At 51.4% G+C, this 16578-nt stretch overlaps 1 protein-coding gene and 1 non-coding gene across 4 annotated transcripts; one reads left to right on the forward strand and one right to left on the reverse strand.

The window, feature by feature from the left end:
- Positions 1 to 1940: 1940 nt before the first annotated feature.
- On the reverse strand, positions 1941 to 5881 carry LOC100589120. Its single transcript, XR_001113520.2, has 4 exons — positions 5789 to 5881; positions 5643 to 5698; positions 5473 to 5560; positions 1941 to 2303 (listed from the first exon to the last, which is right to left on the reverse strand). It is a non-coding gene; the product is annotated as an uncharacterized LOC100589120 (transcript).
- On the forward strand, positions 5027 to 14130 carry CCDC51 (coiled-coil domain containing 51). 3 transcript variants are annotated; one of them, XM_030811866.1, is made up of 4 exons: positions 5941 to 6006; positions 11176 to 11495; positions 12431 to 12595; positions 13136 to 14130. In XM_030811866.1, the coding sequence occupies exons 2-4, from the start codon at positions 11184 to 11186 to the stop codon at positions 13892 to 13894; spliced, it is 1236 nt and encodes a 411-aa protein (XP_030667726.1). In that variant the 5' UTR covers positions 5941 to 6006; positions 11176 to 11183; the 3' UTR covers positions 13895 to 14130. The 3 variants fall into 3 exon arrangements, with proteins under 3 accessions (XP_030667727.1, XP_030667726.1, XP_030667728.1); XM_030811867.1 differs by lacking the exons at positions 5941 to 6006; positions 11176 to 11495 and adding an exon at positions 5027 to 5424; XM_030811868.1 differs by lacking the exon at positions 11176 to 11495.
- Positions 14131 to 16578: the final 2448 nt, after the last annotated feature.

Here is a 16578-nt window from a genome sequence, read left to right on the forward strand (position 1 = left end):
GCAATGGAGAGTAACAGGAGCAAGACTCTTTCAGCCTTACCTGCTCAGTGCCGAACTTCACCTGTGAGTGTCCTAGGAATGTTTGTGAAGGCATTAAATAAAAAGAGTAAATGAAAAAGGGAGTGCTATCAGGGCCTACAATGTCTAAGGAGTTTAAAGTTTTTTGGAGCAACTGGTAGTCTCCCTCAGATGGCTTCCCAAATGTTGCATGCTTAATTGCTGCAGGACTCTGGTCCTGGAGACAGGACTGTTCATTTGTTAAAGAGGGATAGGTTCCACCAAGTAACTTGCTCTCAGGAACAGTGTGCATCACTGGTGCTCAGGTTTGTTTTAGCAGCATACTGCTGGGTGCCAGCTGGCAAGGCCCCATAGGGAATGCCTGAAGCCTACTGAAGGGTGCTACTGGCTGTGCAACTTTCTGGAGAGGACCAACACAGGCTTCCCCTTGCCCTCTTTCCCGCGTTAATATGTAGTACATTGCCGGGCGCGGTGGCTCACGCTTGTAATCCCAGCACTTTGGGAGGCCGAGGCGGGCGGATCACGAGGTCAGGAGATCGAGACCACGGTGAAACCCCGTCTCTACTAAAAATACAAAAAAAAAATTAGCCGGGCGTGGTGGCGGGCGCCTGTAGTCCCAGCTACTCGGAGAGGCTGAGGCAGGAGAATGGCGTGAACCCGGGAGGCGGAGCTTGCAGTGAGCCGAGATCGCGCCACAGCACTCCAGCCTGGGCGACAGAGCGAGACTCCGTCTCAAAAAAAAAAAAAAAAAATATGTAGTACATTAATCATGAAAGTTTTCAATATTCTAAAACCTAGTTTTGATTTAGCAAAGTCTCATAATGGTTCCAGGGCTCTCTTTGAAAATACATTCTCAGAGAAAGCTGAGCATTATTAACATAGTTGTATTAAGGGCCTGGGAGGGAAATCCAAATACTTGTGCTTCTGATTTTTTTTTTTTTTTTTTTTTTTAAATAAATACAGGGTCTTGCTCTGTCTCCCAGGCTGGAGTGCAGTGGTGCGATCTTGGCTCACTGCAGCCTCGAACTCCTGGGCTCAAGTGATCCTCCCACCTCAGCCTCCCAAATGGCTGGGACTACAGAAATGCATCACCACACCCAGCTAAGCGTTTTAAAACATATTTAGCATACATTACGGATGGTCTCTGTCTTTGCATTTAGTGAGGGGCAAGCAGTAGGTATGCCTGGGACTCCAGTCCTGGGCAGCAGGAGGTAGAGTGAGCCCCTGTTTTGCCTCACCCCCAACCCCTTGCCTGGCACTGGCACCCCCTCCATCCACCAGCAAGTGGGCTGGGGCTTCCCGCAGTTGCTGCCCTGGACCTGTTTTGTGCACATGGGGACTTCACTGCCAGCAACTTGGAGGATCATATAATTTGCCCTGCCCTGCCTCTTCCACAGTAGAGAAGTTGCTTGACAACAGGAACTGTTCCCTGGTACATACACCAGTGCCTGCATATAGCAGACGCCTTACATGAACAGATGAACAAGTCTCATCAAAACATACAGCAATTTGGATGTCACAACATAAAGATGGGTTTTCTTTTAAAAGCATAAATTCTGGTCGGGCACAGTGGCTCATGCCTGTAATCCCAGCACTTTGGGAGGCTGAAGCAGGCAGATCACTTGACGTCAGGAGTTTGAGACCAGCCTGGCCAACATGGTGAAACTCCCCTCTACTAAAAATAGAAAAAATTAGCCAGGCATGGTGGCGGGTGCCTGTAACCACGGCTACTTGGGAGGCCAAAGCAGGAGAATAGTTTGAATCTGGGAGGTGGCGGTTGCATTGAGCAGAGATCATGCCACTGCACTCCAGCCTGGGTGAGAGTGAGACTCCACCCCCTCCCTCACCAAAAAAAAGTGCAAATTCTTCCACTAACCTCATGTAAGGTATTCTGTCAGGTATACAACCACACAAGAACGCCATCCTTTCAAATGAGTTGATTTAATTTCAGGTGATACAAAGTTTAGGGTAGAACAAGGACCAAAGAGCAGACTGGCAAGATTCTGAGCTGGTTTTACTTTAAATTCACAGTTATGGTAGGAATGACTTAGTGAAAACAACTAAAGAGATGATGAGCCACTGTAAGATTTTTTTTTCTTTTTTTACAAAAGTTTATTCTTAAATGTACAACAGCTCCAAGACAACACTTAATTCAAGCTATACGTGGCAAAAGATGTTACGGCAGGGAATAGAAAGGTTTAAATATGGATGAAATAAAGGGTCACCATCTCCTCAGGCACAAGGAACAGGTTACTTTTTGCCAGATTTCTTAATTCCACCTGTGGCTGCAAAAGAAAAATAGTCACAATTAGGGAAAAATATAGTTCTTATGGTAGAAGCCCCATGGGCCTGCTGTGGACCTTAGTAAAGCCTGGCTTTTGTATTGGGCATTCACTTTAACACAAGCATGGATAGCAGCTTCACTGATACTGTCTGTTCTAGGAAAAGGAAAAATGAGGATGAGACAGAGTACAAGCAGTGGCTGGCTGTGCACTGGTCTAGATCTACACTTCTGTATACTTCACAGATTGGCTTATTTAATCCTCATGCCATATCAACCCATTTTACAGAAAAAGGAAGTCTTTTTTTTTTTTGAGATAGATTCTTGCTCTGTCACCCAGGCGGGAGTGCGGTGGCACGATCTCAGCTCAATGCAACCTCCGCCTCCTGGGTTCAAGCAATTCTCCTGTCTCAGCCTCCCGAGCAGCTGGGACTAGAAGCCCTGGCTAATTTTTGTATTTTTAGTAGAGACGGGGCATCACCATATTGTTCAGGCTGGTCTCGAACTCCTGACCTCAGGTGATCTGCCTGCCTCAGACTCCCAAAATGCTGGGATTACAGGCATGAGCCACCGACCCCAGCCCCGCCCCCCCTTTTTTTTTTTGAGATGGAGTCTTGCTTTGTCACCTAGGCTGGACTGCGGTGGTGCAATTTTGGCTCACTGCAGCCTCTGCCTCCCAGGTTCAAGCAATTCTTCATGCATCAGCCTTCCGAGTAGCTGGGACTAAAGGCGCACACCACCATACCCGGCTAATTTTGGTATTTTTAGTAGAGATGGGGTTTCACCATGTTGGCCAGGCAGGTCTCGAACTCCAGACCTCAAGTGGTCCACCCACCTCAGCCTCCCAAAGTGCTGGGATTACAGTTGTGAGCCACCATGCCCAGCCAAAAAAGAAGTCTTATTGTTAGGTGTTGTCTAAGGTATGTGACAAGCCAGGATTCCAACCTGAGTTGTCTGACTTCAAAGTCCACATTCTTAACTGCCATGTTACACTACCTTCCGTATTATGATCCTGGCACCTGGCATACTCTATCAATTTACAAATGACCATATATGTGGAACGCAGTAGGCGATTTAAGAAACAGCATAGGCCAGGCGTGGTGGCTCACGCCTGTAATCCCAGCACTTTAGGAGGCCGAGGCAGGCGGATCACGAGGTCAGGAGATCGAGACCATCCTGGCTAACACGGTGAAACCCCGTCTCTACTAAAAATACAAAAAATTAGCCGGGTGAGGTGGCGGGCGCTTGTAATCCCAGCTACGCGGGAGGCTGAGGCAGGAGAATCACTTGAACCTGGGAGGCGGAGGCTGCAGTGAGCTGAGATGTGCCCACTGCACTCCAGCCTGGGCGACTATTAAAAAAAAAAAAAAAAGTGTAGGGTTACATATGCCTAATACAGGAAAGAAGATCCAAAGGGGCCTGACAAAATAAACCTTAAAATAAAAATTAGAGATGCTCAATGAGAAACAACTAGCATAGAGTTACACTAAGGACTGGTCTTTTCCCTATACACAATCACAGATTAAAAGAGGGTGCAAGATACCTTTTTTTTTTTTTTTTTTTTTTTGAGATAGCGTCTCACTCTATCTCCCAGGCTGGAATACAGTGGCACGATCCCAGCTGACTACCGCCTGAACTCCTGTGCTCAAATAATCCTCTTACCTTGAACTCCTGTGCTTAAGCGAGGCTGCCTCAGCCTTTTAAATAGCTGGGATTACAGGAAATGGGCCGACACCACCACCACACCCAGCTAATTTTAAAATTTTTCTGTAGACAGGCTCTGCCTTTGATGCTGTGAACTCCTAGCCTTAAACAATCCTCCTGCTTAGGCCTACCAAAGCACTAGGATTATGGTCGTCAGCCACTGTGCCTGGCCCCTTACACCATTCTGAAAAGGAATCTCAAGAGCTAGAATCTCAGTGCTGGGTAGGTAAACAATAATGGATCAAACCCACTGGGAGAGAGGTCTTGGGAAGCCCTGGATGACACTTGCACCATCCTTGTCTCCATCATGCCTAGTGGGGCTCACAGTGCTCAAATGGGGGCATAAACAACTGTGGAGGAAATAATCACTAGTTGGATGAATGTAAAATAATGCTTATGATGCACATAAAGTACTAGAACTGCTGGGCCTGAGAAATATTTTGAAGTGTAATGAATTCCTACTACATAAAAGATGTAAAAAAGGTGGAGGATTCAGTTAGAAAAGCATATGGAGCAACAGCACACTGAAGAGCCTGGACTTTATCTTTTAGTCTAGGCATACCCAGAAGTAAAAAGACTCAGAAAGCAAAAGCATATATTAGAGATAATATAAGCAGTACAAAAAAAAAAAAAAAAAAAAAAAGGTTGGCCAGGTGCTGTGGCTCACGCTTGTAATCCAAGCACTCTGGGAGGCAGAGGCAGGAGAATCACTTGAGGTCAGGAGTTCGAGACTGGCTTGGCCAACATGGTGAAACTCCATCTCTACTATAAATACAAAAAAAAAACTGGCCAGGCACGGTGGCTCACGAGGTCAGGAGTTCAAGACCAGCCTGGCCAAGATGGTGAAACCCCATCTCTACTAAAAATACAAAAATTAGCCGCACTCCGTCTCAAAAAAAAAAAAAAAAAAAAAAAAAATTAGCCAGGCGTGGTGGCAGGCGCCTGTAATCCCAGCTACTTGGGAGGCTGAGGCAGGAGAATCGCTTGAACCCGGAAGGTGGAGGTTGCAGTGAGCCGGGATCACGCCACTGCACTCCAGCCTGGGAGACAGAGTGAGCCTCTGTCTCAAAAAAACAAAACAAAACAAAAAAACTTCTAAGTCAAGTAAGGTTCAAACACTAGAAGGCAGTGAAATACGAATTTGGGGCAAAAAATTGGGTAAGACGGAAGACTGAAAAACTTAACTATGAATGTGCGTCTGAGGTAAATACATTTCAGTGTTTCCGTTTCTGCAACTCTTTCTAAGGAATGGAAGCCCAGACTGCCTGGGAGGCAGGAGACCTCGTTTCCAGCTCCCGGCCTTTACTGCTGCTGCAAATCCGAGACTGGCTAGAGACCATCCGCTGCAGCGGACGTCGGAAAACGAGACCTCGCAGTTCAGGAGGGAGGAAAAAGACATGCCCACGCCCTCATCCCAACAGGTGCTCATAGCGTTTGGCCGGCTTGAGCTCCATTCGGCCCCCACTTACCTAAGGGCCCCTTCCCCGCGGCCTTCGCTTTTAGCTCCTCGAGTTTCTTCTGCTCCTCTTTTTGTTTCTGCTTGAAAGCCTTATCTTCCTGGGGAGAGGCAGAGCGTGTTCAACTCAGGCCTGTCTCCCAGCCCCCGCGCACCCGCCCGTGCCTCCGCGCCCGCCCTCACCTCGTCCATCTCCTTGGCCTGCTTCTTGGGCTGTTTCAGTGGCTTCTTCTTGCCACCTGTGGGCGACACAAGCACGTTCGGCCTGCCCCTGCCGCCCGGTCCCCACCCCGCCGTCCCCGCAGTCCTCACCGTCCCGGAACACTTACCTTCGCGGCCGGACATGGCGCCTGCCGCCCCTTCCCCAGACCCTGCCGCCGGAAACGGAGCGTCTGTCCCCACCCTCTGTCGTAGACAGCGAGACGGCCCCGCTGATTGGCTCCTAGTCAGGAAGTTAAACTCTCGCTACCGGATGCGGCACTCCAGGGGCGGGTACTAACAGGTCAGAGGTCAACTGAGCGGCAGACGCTCGGTCGGGCAGCGCCAGGTACGAGGAGATAGGGTTGTCCTGCTAGGCTAGAATCCGGAACCGCAGGAGGGGTACTTAACCGGAAGGCCCTGTGGCCGTGCGCGGGAAGAGCACTGCAGGTTGACAGCAGGGCATGTGCAAAGAAGGTCAAGCTCGGCGCTTTCCTGGAACCAAGGAAAGCACAGCTTCGTGGAGGGAGATTAGGCGGGGAGATGGCAGAAGTGGACGGGAGTTGTATCACGTGGTCCTATAGCTTTGGAAACCCCTGTAAGGAGTTTGTTTTATAATATAGTCAGGGGTGCAGCAGTTTGCGAATTCTGTTTATTCATCTATGAAAATGGTCAAAAAAATTTATTTTGGTGATGGCCATACAACTCTGTTAATATACTAAAACTACTGAATTGTACACATTGTGTGAGTTATATGGTATGCAAGTTATATATCAATAAAGCTTTTTTTGTTTTCCCCCCGAGATGGAGTCTTGCTCTTGTCGCCCGGGCTGGAGTGCAATGGCACGATCTTGGCTCACTGCAACCTCTGCTTCCTGGGTTCAAGCGATTCTCCTGCCTCAGCCTGCCCAGTAGCTGGGATTACAGGTGCCCGCCACCATGCCCGGAAAATTTTTGTATTTTTAGTAGAGACGGGGTTTCACCATGTTGGCCAGGCTGGTCTCGAACTCCTGACCTCGTGATCCCGCCGCCTCAGCCTCCCAACGTGTTGGGATTACAGGCATGAGCCACCGCACCCTGCCAAAGTTGTTATTTTTTTTAAATAACAGTGCTGAGCGCTGGGATGCTACAGTGTCCAGAGATTAGGCCGATGAGTACATTTTTTGCTGGGTATGTACTATAGGTACTAAGCTGAAATTCTAGTGAGTGAGACAGACTATAACCAAAGCAAATAAACGAGATACATATTGCAGGTCATGTGATATATGCATGGAAAAAATAAAGCAGAGAAAGTGGGTCAGGAGTGCTAGGGTGGGAGTGGGATGGCCATATCTGATAGGGTGCATGGGGAAGACCTCCCAGGGGGCTACTATTTGAGCAGGACTTGAAGAAGGTGAGGGAGCAAGCAGCACAGATAGCAGCTGTCGTGAAGACCCTGAGCTGGGGACAACTTGGTGCGTTCCAGCAACTTCAAGAAGGTCCGTGTGCTTGGAGTGGAGTGAGGAAAAGGAGACTAGTGGGAGATGAGGTCAGAGAGGAATGAGAGCCAGTGGGTAGGTTCCCTGTAGGCCATGGAAAGGACAGGCTTTTACCTTGAGAGAAGTGGGGAACCATTGTAGGGGTTGAGCAGAGAGACAATGGTCCCACTTGTGTTTGGAAAGGAACACTGACTGCTCGGCTGACAATAAATTGCAGGGGCTGGAATAGAAGCAGGGTGACACCTGTCAGGAGGCTCTTGGGATAATCCAGGCTAGAGATGTGATGTGGGTCACTGGGACCATTTGGTAGCAGTGGCAGAGGTGAGAGGAGGAGGGATCCTGGATTTGGAAAGCCAGGGGCATTTGCTGATAGATGGATGTGAGGTGGGAGAGAAATGAGGAATCGGGTGATGCGAGGTTGTTGATCTGAATATTTGAACTTGGTATTGCTGTCATCCATGATGGAGAAGGCTATGGGAAAAACAGGTTTGGGAGGGGAAGATGAGATCCCCATTAGATTTTCAGGCAGAGATATAGGTTGGGAAGTTTGATAAATGAGTCTAGAACCCTGGGGAGAGAGGTCTGGGCTGGAGGAGTCAAAAGTATAGTTTTGTTTTTTTTAAAAAACAACAACTTTATTGTCATATAACTTGCATACCATATAATTCATGCAATGTGTACAATTCAGTGGTTTTATTATATTCACAGAGTCGTATGGCCATCACCAAAATAAATTTTTTTGACCATTTTCATAGATGATTTTTAAAACCACAGGACTGGATAAGAGAGGAGTCTGAGTGCTAAGTGCTGGGGTGCTACAGTTTCCAGAGGTGAGGCAGATGAATGGGGACTGACTGGAAACCGAGTGAAAAACGGCATGTGAAGGAGGAGCGGGTGAAGGCCAGATCAGAGGGAGATGGACGGAATCAGAGGAGGAGGAACAGAAACAGTGAATTCAGGCAGTCTGTCAAGGAGTTTGGTTATAAAGGGAACCAGAGAAATGGGGCAGTTGCTGGTGGGGGTGTCAGATCAATTACTGAGCAATGTCTCAGGAGAGAGGATTTGGAACCTGGGGCACAGGTTGGTTTTCCCTAGAAGCATGGGTTTTTTATCCTGAGGATCAAGAGAGGAGGTGGAAATGGGGCAGTTACTGGTGGTTGGGAAGATATGGTGGGAGTTTGTGGAAGTTCTCTTCCAACTTTTTATTATTTTCTTGATGGAAAATGAAGCAAGCAGACCATCAGCTGGAAGTGAAGATGAGCAACAGATGATAGAGGCTTGAGGAAGGGGCAGTTGGTAGGAGACAGCCATCTACATAGAGTGGGAGAATGGGTCTGAAGGGGCAGGATTCCGAACTTGACCCTCAGGGCCCTGCTTCACCTATCCAGCCTCTCCATCCACTCTTCTCTGCTTTTGCTTTCCAGTTGCACTGACTGCCTTTCAGGTTTTGGGCGACCTCAGGCACTTTCCACCTTTTCTCTTTGCCAGGAACATTCTTCCCCTTGTTGGTTGGGGGGCCTGTGAAACATCTAAGTGGTGACATCCTGGGGGCTGAGAAATGGGGCCCAGGGTTGGGGGCTAGTGGGATGGTAGAGAGGCTGAGGGGAGGGACTAGAGTGGAGAAACAACTTGGGAATTATTGCCACGTTCCCTTATGAAGTCTCTTGTCACCCAGCTTACGTTCTAGTGAGAGAATAGGCAACACATAAGGAAATGTATCCATCAGGAGAAAAATAAAGCAGAGAAGGTAGCTGGGGAGGGAGTGGTCAAGGAAGCCTTACTGAGAGGTGATATTTGGGCAAAGATGAAGATGTCAGGGTGAGCCGAGTAGACTTGTGGAGGAAGAGTCATCCAGCTGGAGGAGGTGGCAGGGCACAGACCAACATGGTGGCTGGAGCAGAGTATGGCATTAGAAGGAAGAGGATGAGGGCTGAGAGGTCTCAGGGTTTCTTGGCCACCGCCAGGTGAAATGGGAGCTGTTGGGGGGATTTTCATCAGAGGGATGTAATCTGATTTTTGTGTTACAGAGCCTTGGGCTGCCATGTGCAGAACATGGGGGTGGGGGAGGGCAGGGGAGAAAGCCGAGATTGCATAGGAGACAGTAGCTGTCATCTCTGCCAGGAATGGGTGACCTTCCTGGGGTCTAAAAGTGGGCAGCTAGTAGAGGAGGTGCTGGGAAAGGAGGCTGAGAAGGTGGGAGGAAGCCAAGAGGGGCAGTGATGTTGGGAAGAGAGGGTGTTGAAAGTGGTGCCAGCCATGGCGGACACTGCATGCTTTGTCTGATGAAGGATACAGCTGCAGGGGTGTTATGGGGTCCCAGCCTATGTGTCGTGGGTGCTGGCCTTGAGGCCTGGGAGTCTGACTGGGCTGCTGGGGCCTGGATGGTATGCACCCTCATGGGCATGGAACCCAGCCTTATGAAGGGGGCCCAGGGGTTTGGGTGTGACACCAGCTTGGGATCACTGTCACAGTGAAGTTCCCTTCTGCGGCTCTCAGCTCAGGCCCACTTTGCCCAGAAGACATGTTTCTACCCAACCAGCTGTGTTTTCAAAGCCGCTGAGCTTCTCCAAAGACAGTTCTTAGCACAGCATGATGGAGAGGAGGCTAGGGTGCTGTGAGGAGCCTCTGTCTCACATCACCTTCCATCAGGAAGCCCCTTTCTATTCTGTATCTGGAGCTCCTTCAGTTCCTTCCTGTCTGCAGCTCCCTCTGCCTTTCTCTCTGTGGCCTGGTCTGTTGGCCACCAGGTGTCGCGCTCACAGCCAGGATCAGTGCTTAGCGACTTTGAGGTGTGGTTTGGCCAGAGGAGGGTGCTGTTGGCTCAGCTTTTTCTGGGAAAATGGGTCACCTGGCCACCTCTTTGGTGTCCTCAGAGTCACTGGCACTCTTGGGCTCAGGTGAGACCTGATTCTGGATAACAGGAGACTCCCTGCTGTTCAGGTAATGAGAAGCAGGCCCAAACATCAAAGCAAGACAGAAAAGGGAAAGATGGGAGAAACCTAACCCGTTGAGCAATGGCAGGTTGGAGAGGAAAGAGAAAGCTTATGGAAGTCAAGAAGTGTGAGACTGAGAGTTGGTAGCCTGGAAAGTCTGGGGGCGGAGACGGATGGCATGAACCTAAGAAAAGTCCTCTGTGGCAAAAACAGTTTTGTTTTGTTTTTTTTTTTTTGCCCCTGGAATTGTCTTAGAGGAGAGCTGAGAATTTTCTGTCTTGGATCACAAATGGCCTGTGTCCTTAGGTCCTGGCACAGAATTGAAACTCTGGCGGGGGTGGTCACGCTTGATCCAGCACTTGGGGGGGCGGGGGATCACAGGTCAGGAGATCGGACCATGCTGAACCGTTCTACTAAAAACAAAATAGGGGCGTGGGGGGGCGCTGAGTCCGCTCGGAGGGGGGGGGATGGGTGACCAGGGGCAGCTTGCGTGAGCGAGATGCGCACTGCACTCCCTGGGCACAGCGAGACTCCGTCTAAAAAAAAAAAAAAAAAAAAACTCTGCTTCCCTTGTGCTGAGGCAGTCCTTAGAGAGTCTGGGGAGTTGGTTTTGAGATTGTTTTACAGAAATGATCCTGGATCTTAGTCTTCCTGAATTCCCCTGAGTTCCACAACATTGCAGGGAGTATTTATGCATCTTTGTGGGGCTTTGTCAGCATGTATACAACTCTGTTTTCAAAACTGTCTTTGACATCAGAAACCTGGGCACCAGGATTCTCATTCAAGTCACAGCAGAGAGACCTGCGGGATGTAGGGGAGTGGGTAGCAGGGAAGGGTCTGCTTTGTGTGGCATGGTGGCGGGCACTGGAAGGTATGGTATCCTAGAGGCTCTTCCCCAACTGTGTTCCATTGTCCAAGAGCACCCAGAGGAGAGTCTGACCATCCTCTTGCCACAGGGGCCACAGTCTCTGGGCCCAACAGCATGGTGCTCAGTTTAGATGATTTGAGTGGCGATTAGTCTGTTCAGAACTGTCCCTAGGCCTCGAAACTGACTTATGTCCAGCCTTTCTCAGCTGTGAGCTGACCTGTCTGGCGTCCCCCTCACAGATCTCAGGATGATGGGGCGCAGCCCTGGGTTTGCCATGCAGCACATCGTGGGTGTGCCCCATGTACTGGTTCGGAGGGGCCTCCTTGGAAGGGACCTCTTTATGACCAGGACTCTCTGCAGCCCAGGCCCAAGCCAGCCTGGAGAGAAAAGACCTGAGGAGGTGGCCCTCGGGCTGCATCACCGCCTCCCAGCACTGGGAAGAGCCCTGGGGCACAGCATTCAGCAACGAGCGACCTCCACAGCCAAGACTTGGTGGGACAGATATGAAGAGTTTGTTGGACTCAATGAGGTTCGAGAGGCCCAGGGAAAGGTGACAGAGGTGAGGAGGGGAGCTGGGGTGGCTGGCCCTGCCCTCTGACTTGGGAAATGTGTCAAACCAGTCACGTGGTGCTGGGTAGCCACATCCAGACTTGTGTTTGGCCTCATTTCTCACTTGGAAACCTGGGCTTGATGCTTTTGGGGTGAAGGTCTCCATGTAACTGTGCCACCTACTTTCCTTGAAAACAGTTACCGTGTACCAATAAGTCCCTGGCCACTAACATGCAGTCTGTGAGGCCAGCAAATACTTCCTTTGTGGACTGTTTGGGGATTGATGGTGAGTTACCTGGGCTTGCTGCAGTACTGTTACTGTATGTAATTACAACATCTTTTGTGAAGGTAGAGGGCACTGGGAAATGTCACAGTGTGAGGTGGAAAGAGCTGGTTGTGGTTGTCAAGTCCTTTGTGGTGGCAGAAATGCATTCTATCATCTCTGTTCCCACTCCTGCTTAGGCATGGAGTAGTGTAGTGAGGTGGGAAGTTCAGCTGGGGCTTTGAGACAAACAGTGCCATCTCCTTCCTTGGAGATTGTGAGCCTGGCTGAGCTGGTGTTTCCGGGTCTATAAACTGGAGTCCGCAGCAGTGACTTTCATGGCATTGTTAGGAGGCCTAAATAAGGCAACACACGGGAAACAGCCTACCAACACAGGTTTGATGGTCACAAATTGTGTGCATTGTTAGCTGTTTTCAAGTTTTTTCAGGGGCATGTTATTTCTGCTTGAATGGCTAAATCTTGTGATTCTGATGGGTGTGGCCCAAGGCTGCACTTTGAGCACCACTGGGTGAGCCAGGATTAGTGTCTAAGGAATTCTGTTTCCACCCTTTGTAGCTCACACCCCAGTGACCTCTTCTTAGCCACAGCCTCGCTGGGAATGCAGCTGAGCCTGTGTGGGTGTGGACGGAAGGTGCAGATGGCCTCCGGTTTTCTCTTTGCAGGCTGAGAAAGTGTTCATGGTGGCTCGAGGGCTTGTCCGAGAGGCTCGGGAGGACTTGGAAGTTCACCAGGCCAAGCTGAAGGAGGTGAGGGACCGCTTGGACCGTGTCTCCAGGGAGGACAGTCAGTACTTGGAACTGGCTACTCTCGAGCACAGGATGCTGCAGGTAGGCACCTCAGGAGGCAGCCCTTTCCCACCTGGACAGTGACCCTAGCCTGGCAGATCTAGGAGGGGCCAGGTGGAAACCTTGACTGGTCTGTAATCAGAGGCCTGGTACAGAGGTGAGCCAGAAGCTCCTGTGGATGGACAGAACCCCAAGCTTCCAGAGCCTATCCATGTACTTTCTTCTGGAGTACTGGGGCCAACTGTTCAGGGCAGCGTAGCCTGGGACTCAGAATGCTGAGGAAGGAGAAGTATGGAGGGGCTGGCCTCGGGAGTGCTGGACACTTCCCTTCGTGTAGACATAAGTGCACCTCTGGTCAAACCCAGGACTGCTCAGGTGGGACGATCATGCAACTCACTTTGATCACTCCCAATTCCTTTGCCCCTCTGACCCAGCCAGGTTGGTGCTACCTTCATTCATTCAGCATGGGTCTATGGAACATGTACTCTGCCAGGCACAAGGTAGTGAGCCATCTGCTTGTGGCTATAGCTGCAGGGTCACCTTGTGCCCATGTAATCCAGTGATATGGCTTTGCTTCTGCAGGAGGAGAAGAGGCTTCGCACAGCCTATCTGCGTGCAGAAGACTCTGAGCGCGAGAAGTTCTCCCTCTTCTCTGCGGCTGTGCGGGAAAGTCATGAGAAGGAGCGCACAAGGGCTGAGAGGACCAAGAACTGGTCCCTCATTGGCTCTGTCCTGGGGGCCCTGATTGGTGTGGCTGGCTCCACCTATGTGAACCGTGTCCGGCTACAGGAGCTGAAGGCTTTACTCCTGGAGGCACAGAAGGGGCCTCTGAGTCTCCAGGAGGCCATTCGAGAACAGGCGTCTAGCTACTCCCGCCAGCAGAGGGACCTCCACAATCTCATGGTGGACTTGAGGGGCCTGGTACATGCTGCTGGGCCAGGGCAGGGCTCTGGGTCACAGGCAGGTACTCCCCCAACCAGAGACAGAGATGTAGATGTCCTTTCAGCTGCCTTGAAAGAGCAGCTCAGTCATTCCAGGCAAGTCCATTCATGTCTAGAAGGCTTACGTGAGCAGCTTGATGGCCTAGAAAAGACTTGTAGCCAAATGGCTGGGGTGGTTCAGCTTGTAAAGGCTGCAGCACACCCAGGCCTGGTGGAACCAGCAGACGGGGCTATGCCCAGCTCCTTGCTGGAGCAGGGGAGCATGATCTTGGCACTGTCAGACACGGAGCAGAGACTAGAAGCCCAAGTCAACAGGAACACCATCTATAGCACCCTGGTCACCTGTGTGACATTTGTGGCCACACTGCCTGTGCTCTACATGCTATTCAGAGCCAGCTAACCCCTGGCCCCTCCTCCAGAGGGTCTGAGGCAATAGCTGTGAATGTGGATTTAGGTAGAGAATCGTAGCAATGAAGTGAGCCTTTGGGGACGTGTACAAACTCAATCTGAAGGAGCAGCATCTGTGTGGCTCACCAGCAGGCACGCTTCGCTTTGTAGACAAGGTTCATTTACATTAATTATCAAAACTTTGTGCTAATGTCCAATTAAAATATCCTGTTTTATTATTTAAAACAATCAGACTGAGTTTTTTTCATTAAGAATCAAGATCTAAGACTTGAAGGTTGGGCCAGAAGTTGGGATAGTCACCTCCTTTAGTTCCTCTCTCATCTCTCTATCCTCTTCTGAACTGTTATGGATGCACTCCTGAGGCCTAGATTTTCATTTTGGATTTCCTGGCCTGCCCTCCAGTTACCTGACTGTCCGGTGTCAGATGGCCTGGGAGTTCCAGCGAGTGGAACCTAGCCTGCTGTCTACTCATTGGTGACCATGGTTGCTTCCCATCTCCTGGATCACTTTCTCTACCATGTGGGGGAGAACTTCTGGTTCTAGTACTGGAGGAGTGATCAGAGGAGAGCAGGGAAGGGAGATTGGGGGAATGGTTGATAAATGTTGCTGGGGACATAAGTATAGGGACTGGTGGCCAATCTGGATCCCTGGTACAGAGAGTGCTTTGGGCAGCACTGATGTGCCACGGGGGCTGGGTGCACACCCACACACAGCCCGGGGATATCTTCCACAGGCATAGGCAGAGCTCAGGACACCGGGAATGTGCATGGAGAGGCAGTGATAGGGAGGGGGGGTCTCCCACGGGTGGGAGGTGCAGTGGGGCATGTGTATGATCTCTTTTCAGAGGGGAACAGTGACCCTTGACTTCCTCGACTAAATGGCCCTGGGTGGCCTTGTGTGCCCTGAGTAAACAGGAGCTTTGGGCTGGTATTCAGTCCTGGTGTTGGAGTATTGGAAGTCAGGCACATTCCAGAGAACCCACTCCCCTTTGAGAGCGCAGGGTAGCTGTACGCAGGGGGGCTGCAGGTGGGGGCTCGTTCACTGGTGCCTGTGCAGAGCTCTCAGAGCCTGTGGAGCCAGGAGTGTTTCCCATAAGGCATACTTTCTTCTTGGAGCCTGTGTTCAGTCTTGGGCAGTGAGCATGGCCCAAATGCCCCTCACCCCAGGTTCTCAGCACCTGGTCCCTCAGTCACTATCCTTGGTGAGTAATGGCTCCCCAGAATGGCATGGGATGGAAAGACCCCTGCGCTTAGAGTGTTCACATTCCTCATAGGGCAGGAGGTACTGTATCTGTGTACAGATGAAGGGGGTTGTGGGGTTTGGAAGTCCCAGTTTCCTCTACGGTGAGATAGGTCCTGAAGGGTGTGTGCTTGGATGAATGGATTTGGGGAGGGAGGGATTCTGTGCATGTGGAGGGGGCTTCTACAAGCTACATAGGCAGGAAAGCCAAAGTGGGCGAGGGACTGGGGCAGACTGTCCTGGCTGGGGTGGTGATGGGTGTGGGAGAGTTGCGCAGAATGAGGTCAGAGGCCCGGGGTGCCAGGTTGGCAGTCTGAGGTCAGAGGCTAAGAGTGAGAGATCCAAGGAGGGATTGCTATGCTGGTGCAGACAAGGTGCTAAGCACCTGGACTCAGGTGCTGGAAATGGGAGTGGAGGAAAAGGGGTGACCTGACGGGAGACCCTTGATAGCCAGCAGGAGGTGGGAAGAGGGTGTCTGTAGCTCTAGGGCAGTAGCCAGTGTGGATGACCTGAACCTCCTGATTGAGGCTCCCCTAGCCTGTGGAGGCCTTGGAGGCTTTCAGATGATGCCTGTGACATTTTTGCCTCCCAGGAAGCTGTGCCAATGGCTTTGAGCCAAAGTCCTCCAAAAGTCCTAATAGGATGGGCCAGGTTCTGGCTCCTGAGTTAGCCGTGGGCATGCCAGGGTGTGAAGGGCCCTGCACAGGGGACAAATGGTCCCCAGGAGAGAACCCTTCTGCCAGCGTTTCCTCCCGCAGAAGGCCCAGGTGTTTGCCAGTGAGGGAGCCCAGACTTGCCCAACGCTTCTCAGCTTGGGGTGGGTCCAGGTCTGGGTCCTGGGCTGGTAAGAAAGGAAGGAAGTGAGCCCTTGTGCGCCTCTGCAGCCCAGGTTCCCTGCCTTCACAGCCCCGCTAGAGGTGGTATCACCCCCACTTACTGGTGAGCAAATAGGCTGGGGGGGTTGGTGTCAGGTTACATGGCTTAGTTGATGGCGCAAGCCCAGGTCCAAAGCCCATGCTCTTCTCAAACAGCCAGAGGTGGGGGCCGGAAGGAGGGATTGGCTGTTGGGGATACTGGGAGCAGGGGCGGTGGGCAGGGCCAGGTGCGCAGCGGGGAAACAAGGCGCCTTGGAGTTCAGGTAAAGAAAGTTGGGGAGGATGACCACCGGAGCCGGGTAAGGAAGGGAAAGGGAGCTCCGGGCGCGGGGCGAGGCCGGGCGCTGGCAGGAGAACGGGTCGGGCAGGTGAGGGACCTGGGTGCTACCCGGCTCTGGACTGGCGGGAAGAGGCCGGGACGCTGTTCCACCAGCACCTGCGGGTGCGGAGCGCGACCCCCCCGCCTCGGCCCCTGGCAACCGGGAAAGTTCCCAGTTCCGGTTCCAAGGAGGCTAGCAGGTGAGGCCGACGGGGCGGGGCGGCTCTGGCTCCCGGGGTTCAC

The sequence above is a fragment of the Nomascus leucogenys genome, chromosome 4 (assembly GCF_006542625.1).
Source record: "Nomascus leucogenys isolate Asia chromosome 4, Asia_NLE_v1, whole genome shotgun sequence".
NCBI lineage: Eukaryota > Metazoa > Chordata > Mammalia > Primates > Hylobatidae > Nomascus > Nomascus leucogenys.

What these genes read in the sequence shown, in the direction of transcription:
- CCDC51 (XM_030811866.1), top strand. Translation starts at nt 11,184, where the DNA reads ATGATGGGGCGCAGCCCTGGGTTTGCCATGCAGCACATCGTGGGTGTG. An exon ending in CCCAGGGAAAGGTGACAGAG is followed by an intron (nt 11,496 to 12,430) that starts GTGAGGAGGGGA and finishes TTCTCTTTGCAG; the next exon opens with GCTGAGAAAGTGTTCATGGT. An exon ending in TCGAGCACAGGATGCTGCAG is followed by an intron (nt 12,596 to 13,135) that starts GTAGGCACCTCA and finishes TTGCTTCTGCAG; the next exon opens with GAGGAGAAGAGGCTTCGCAC.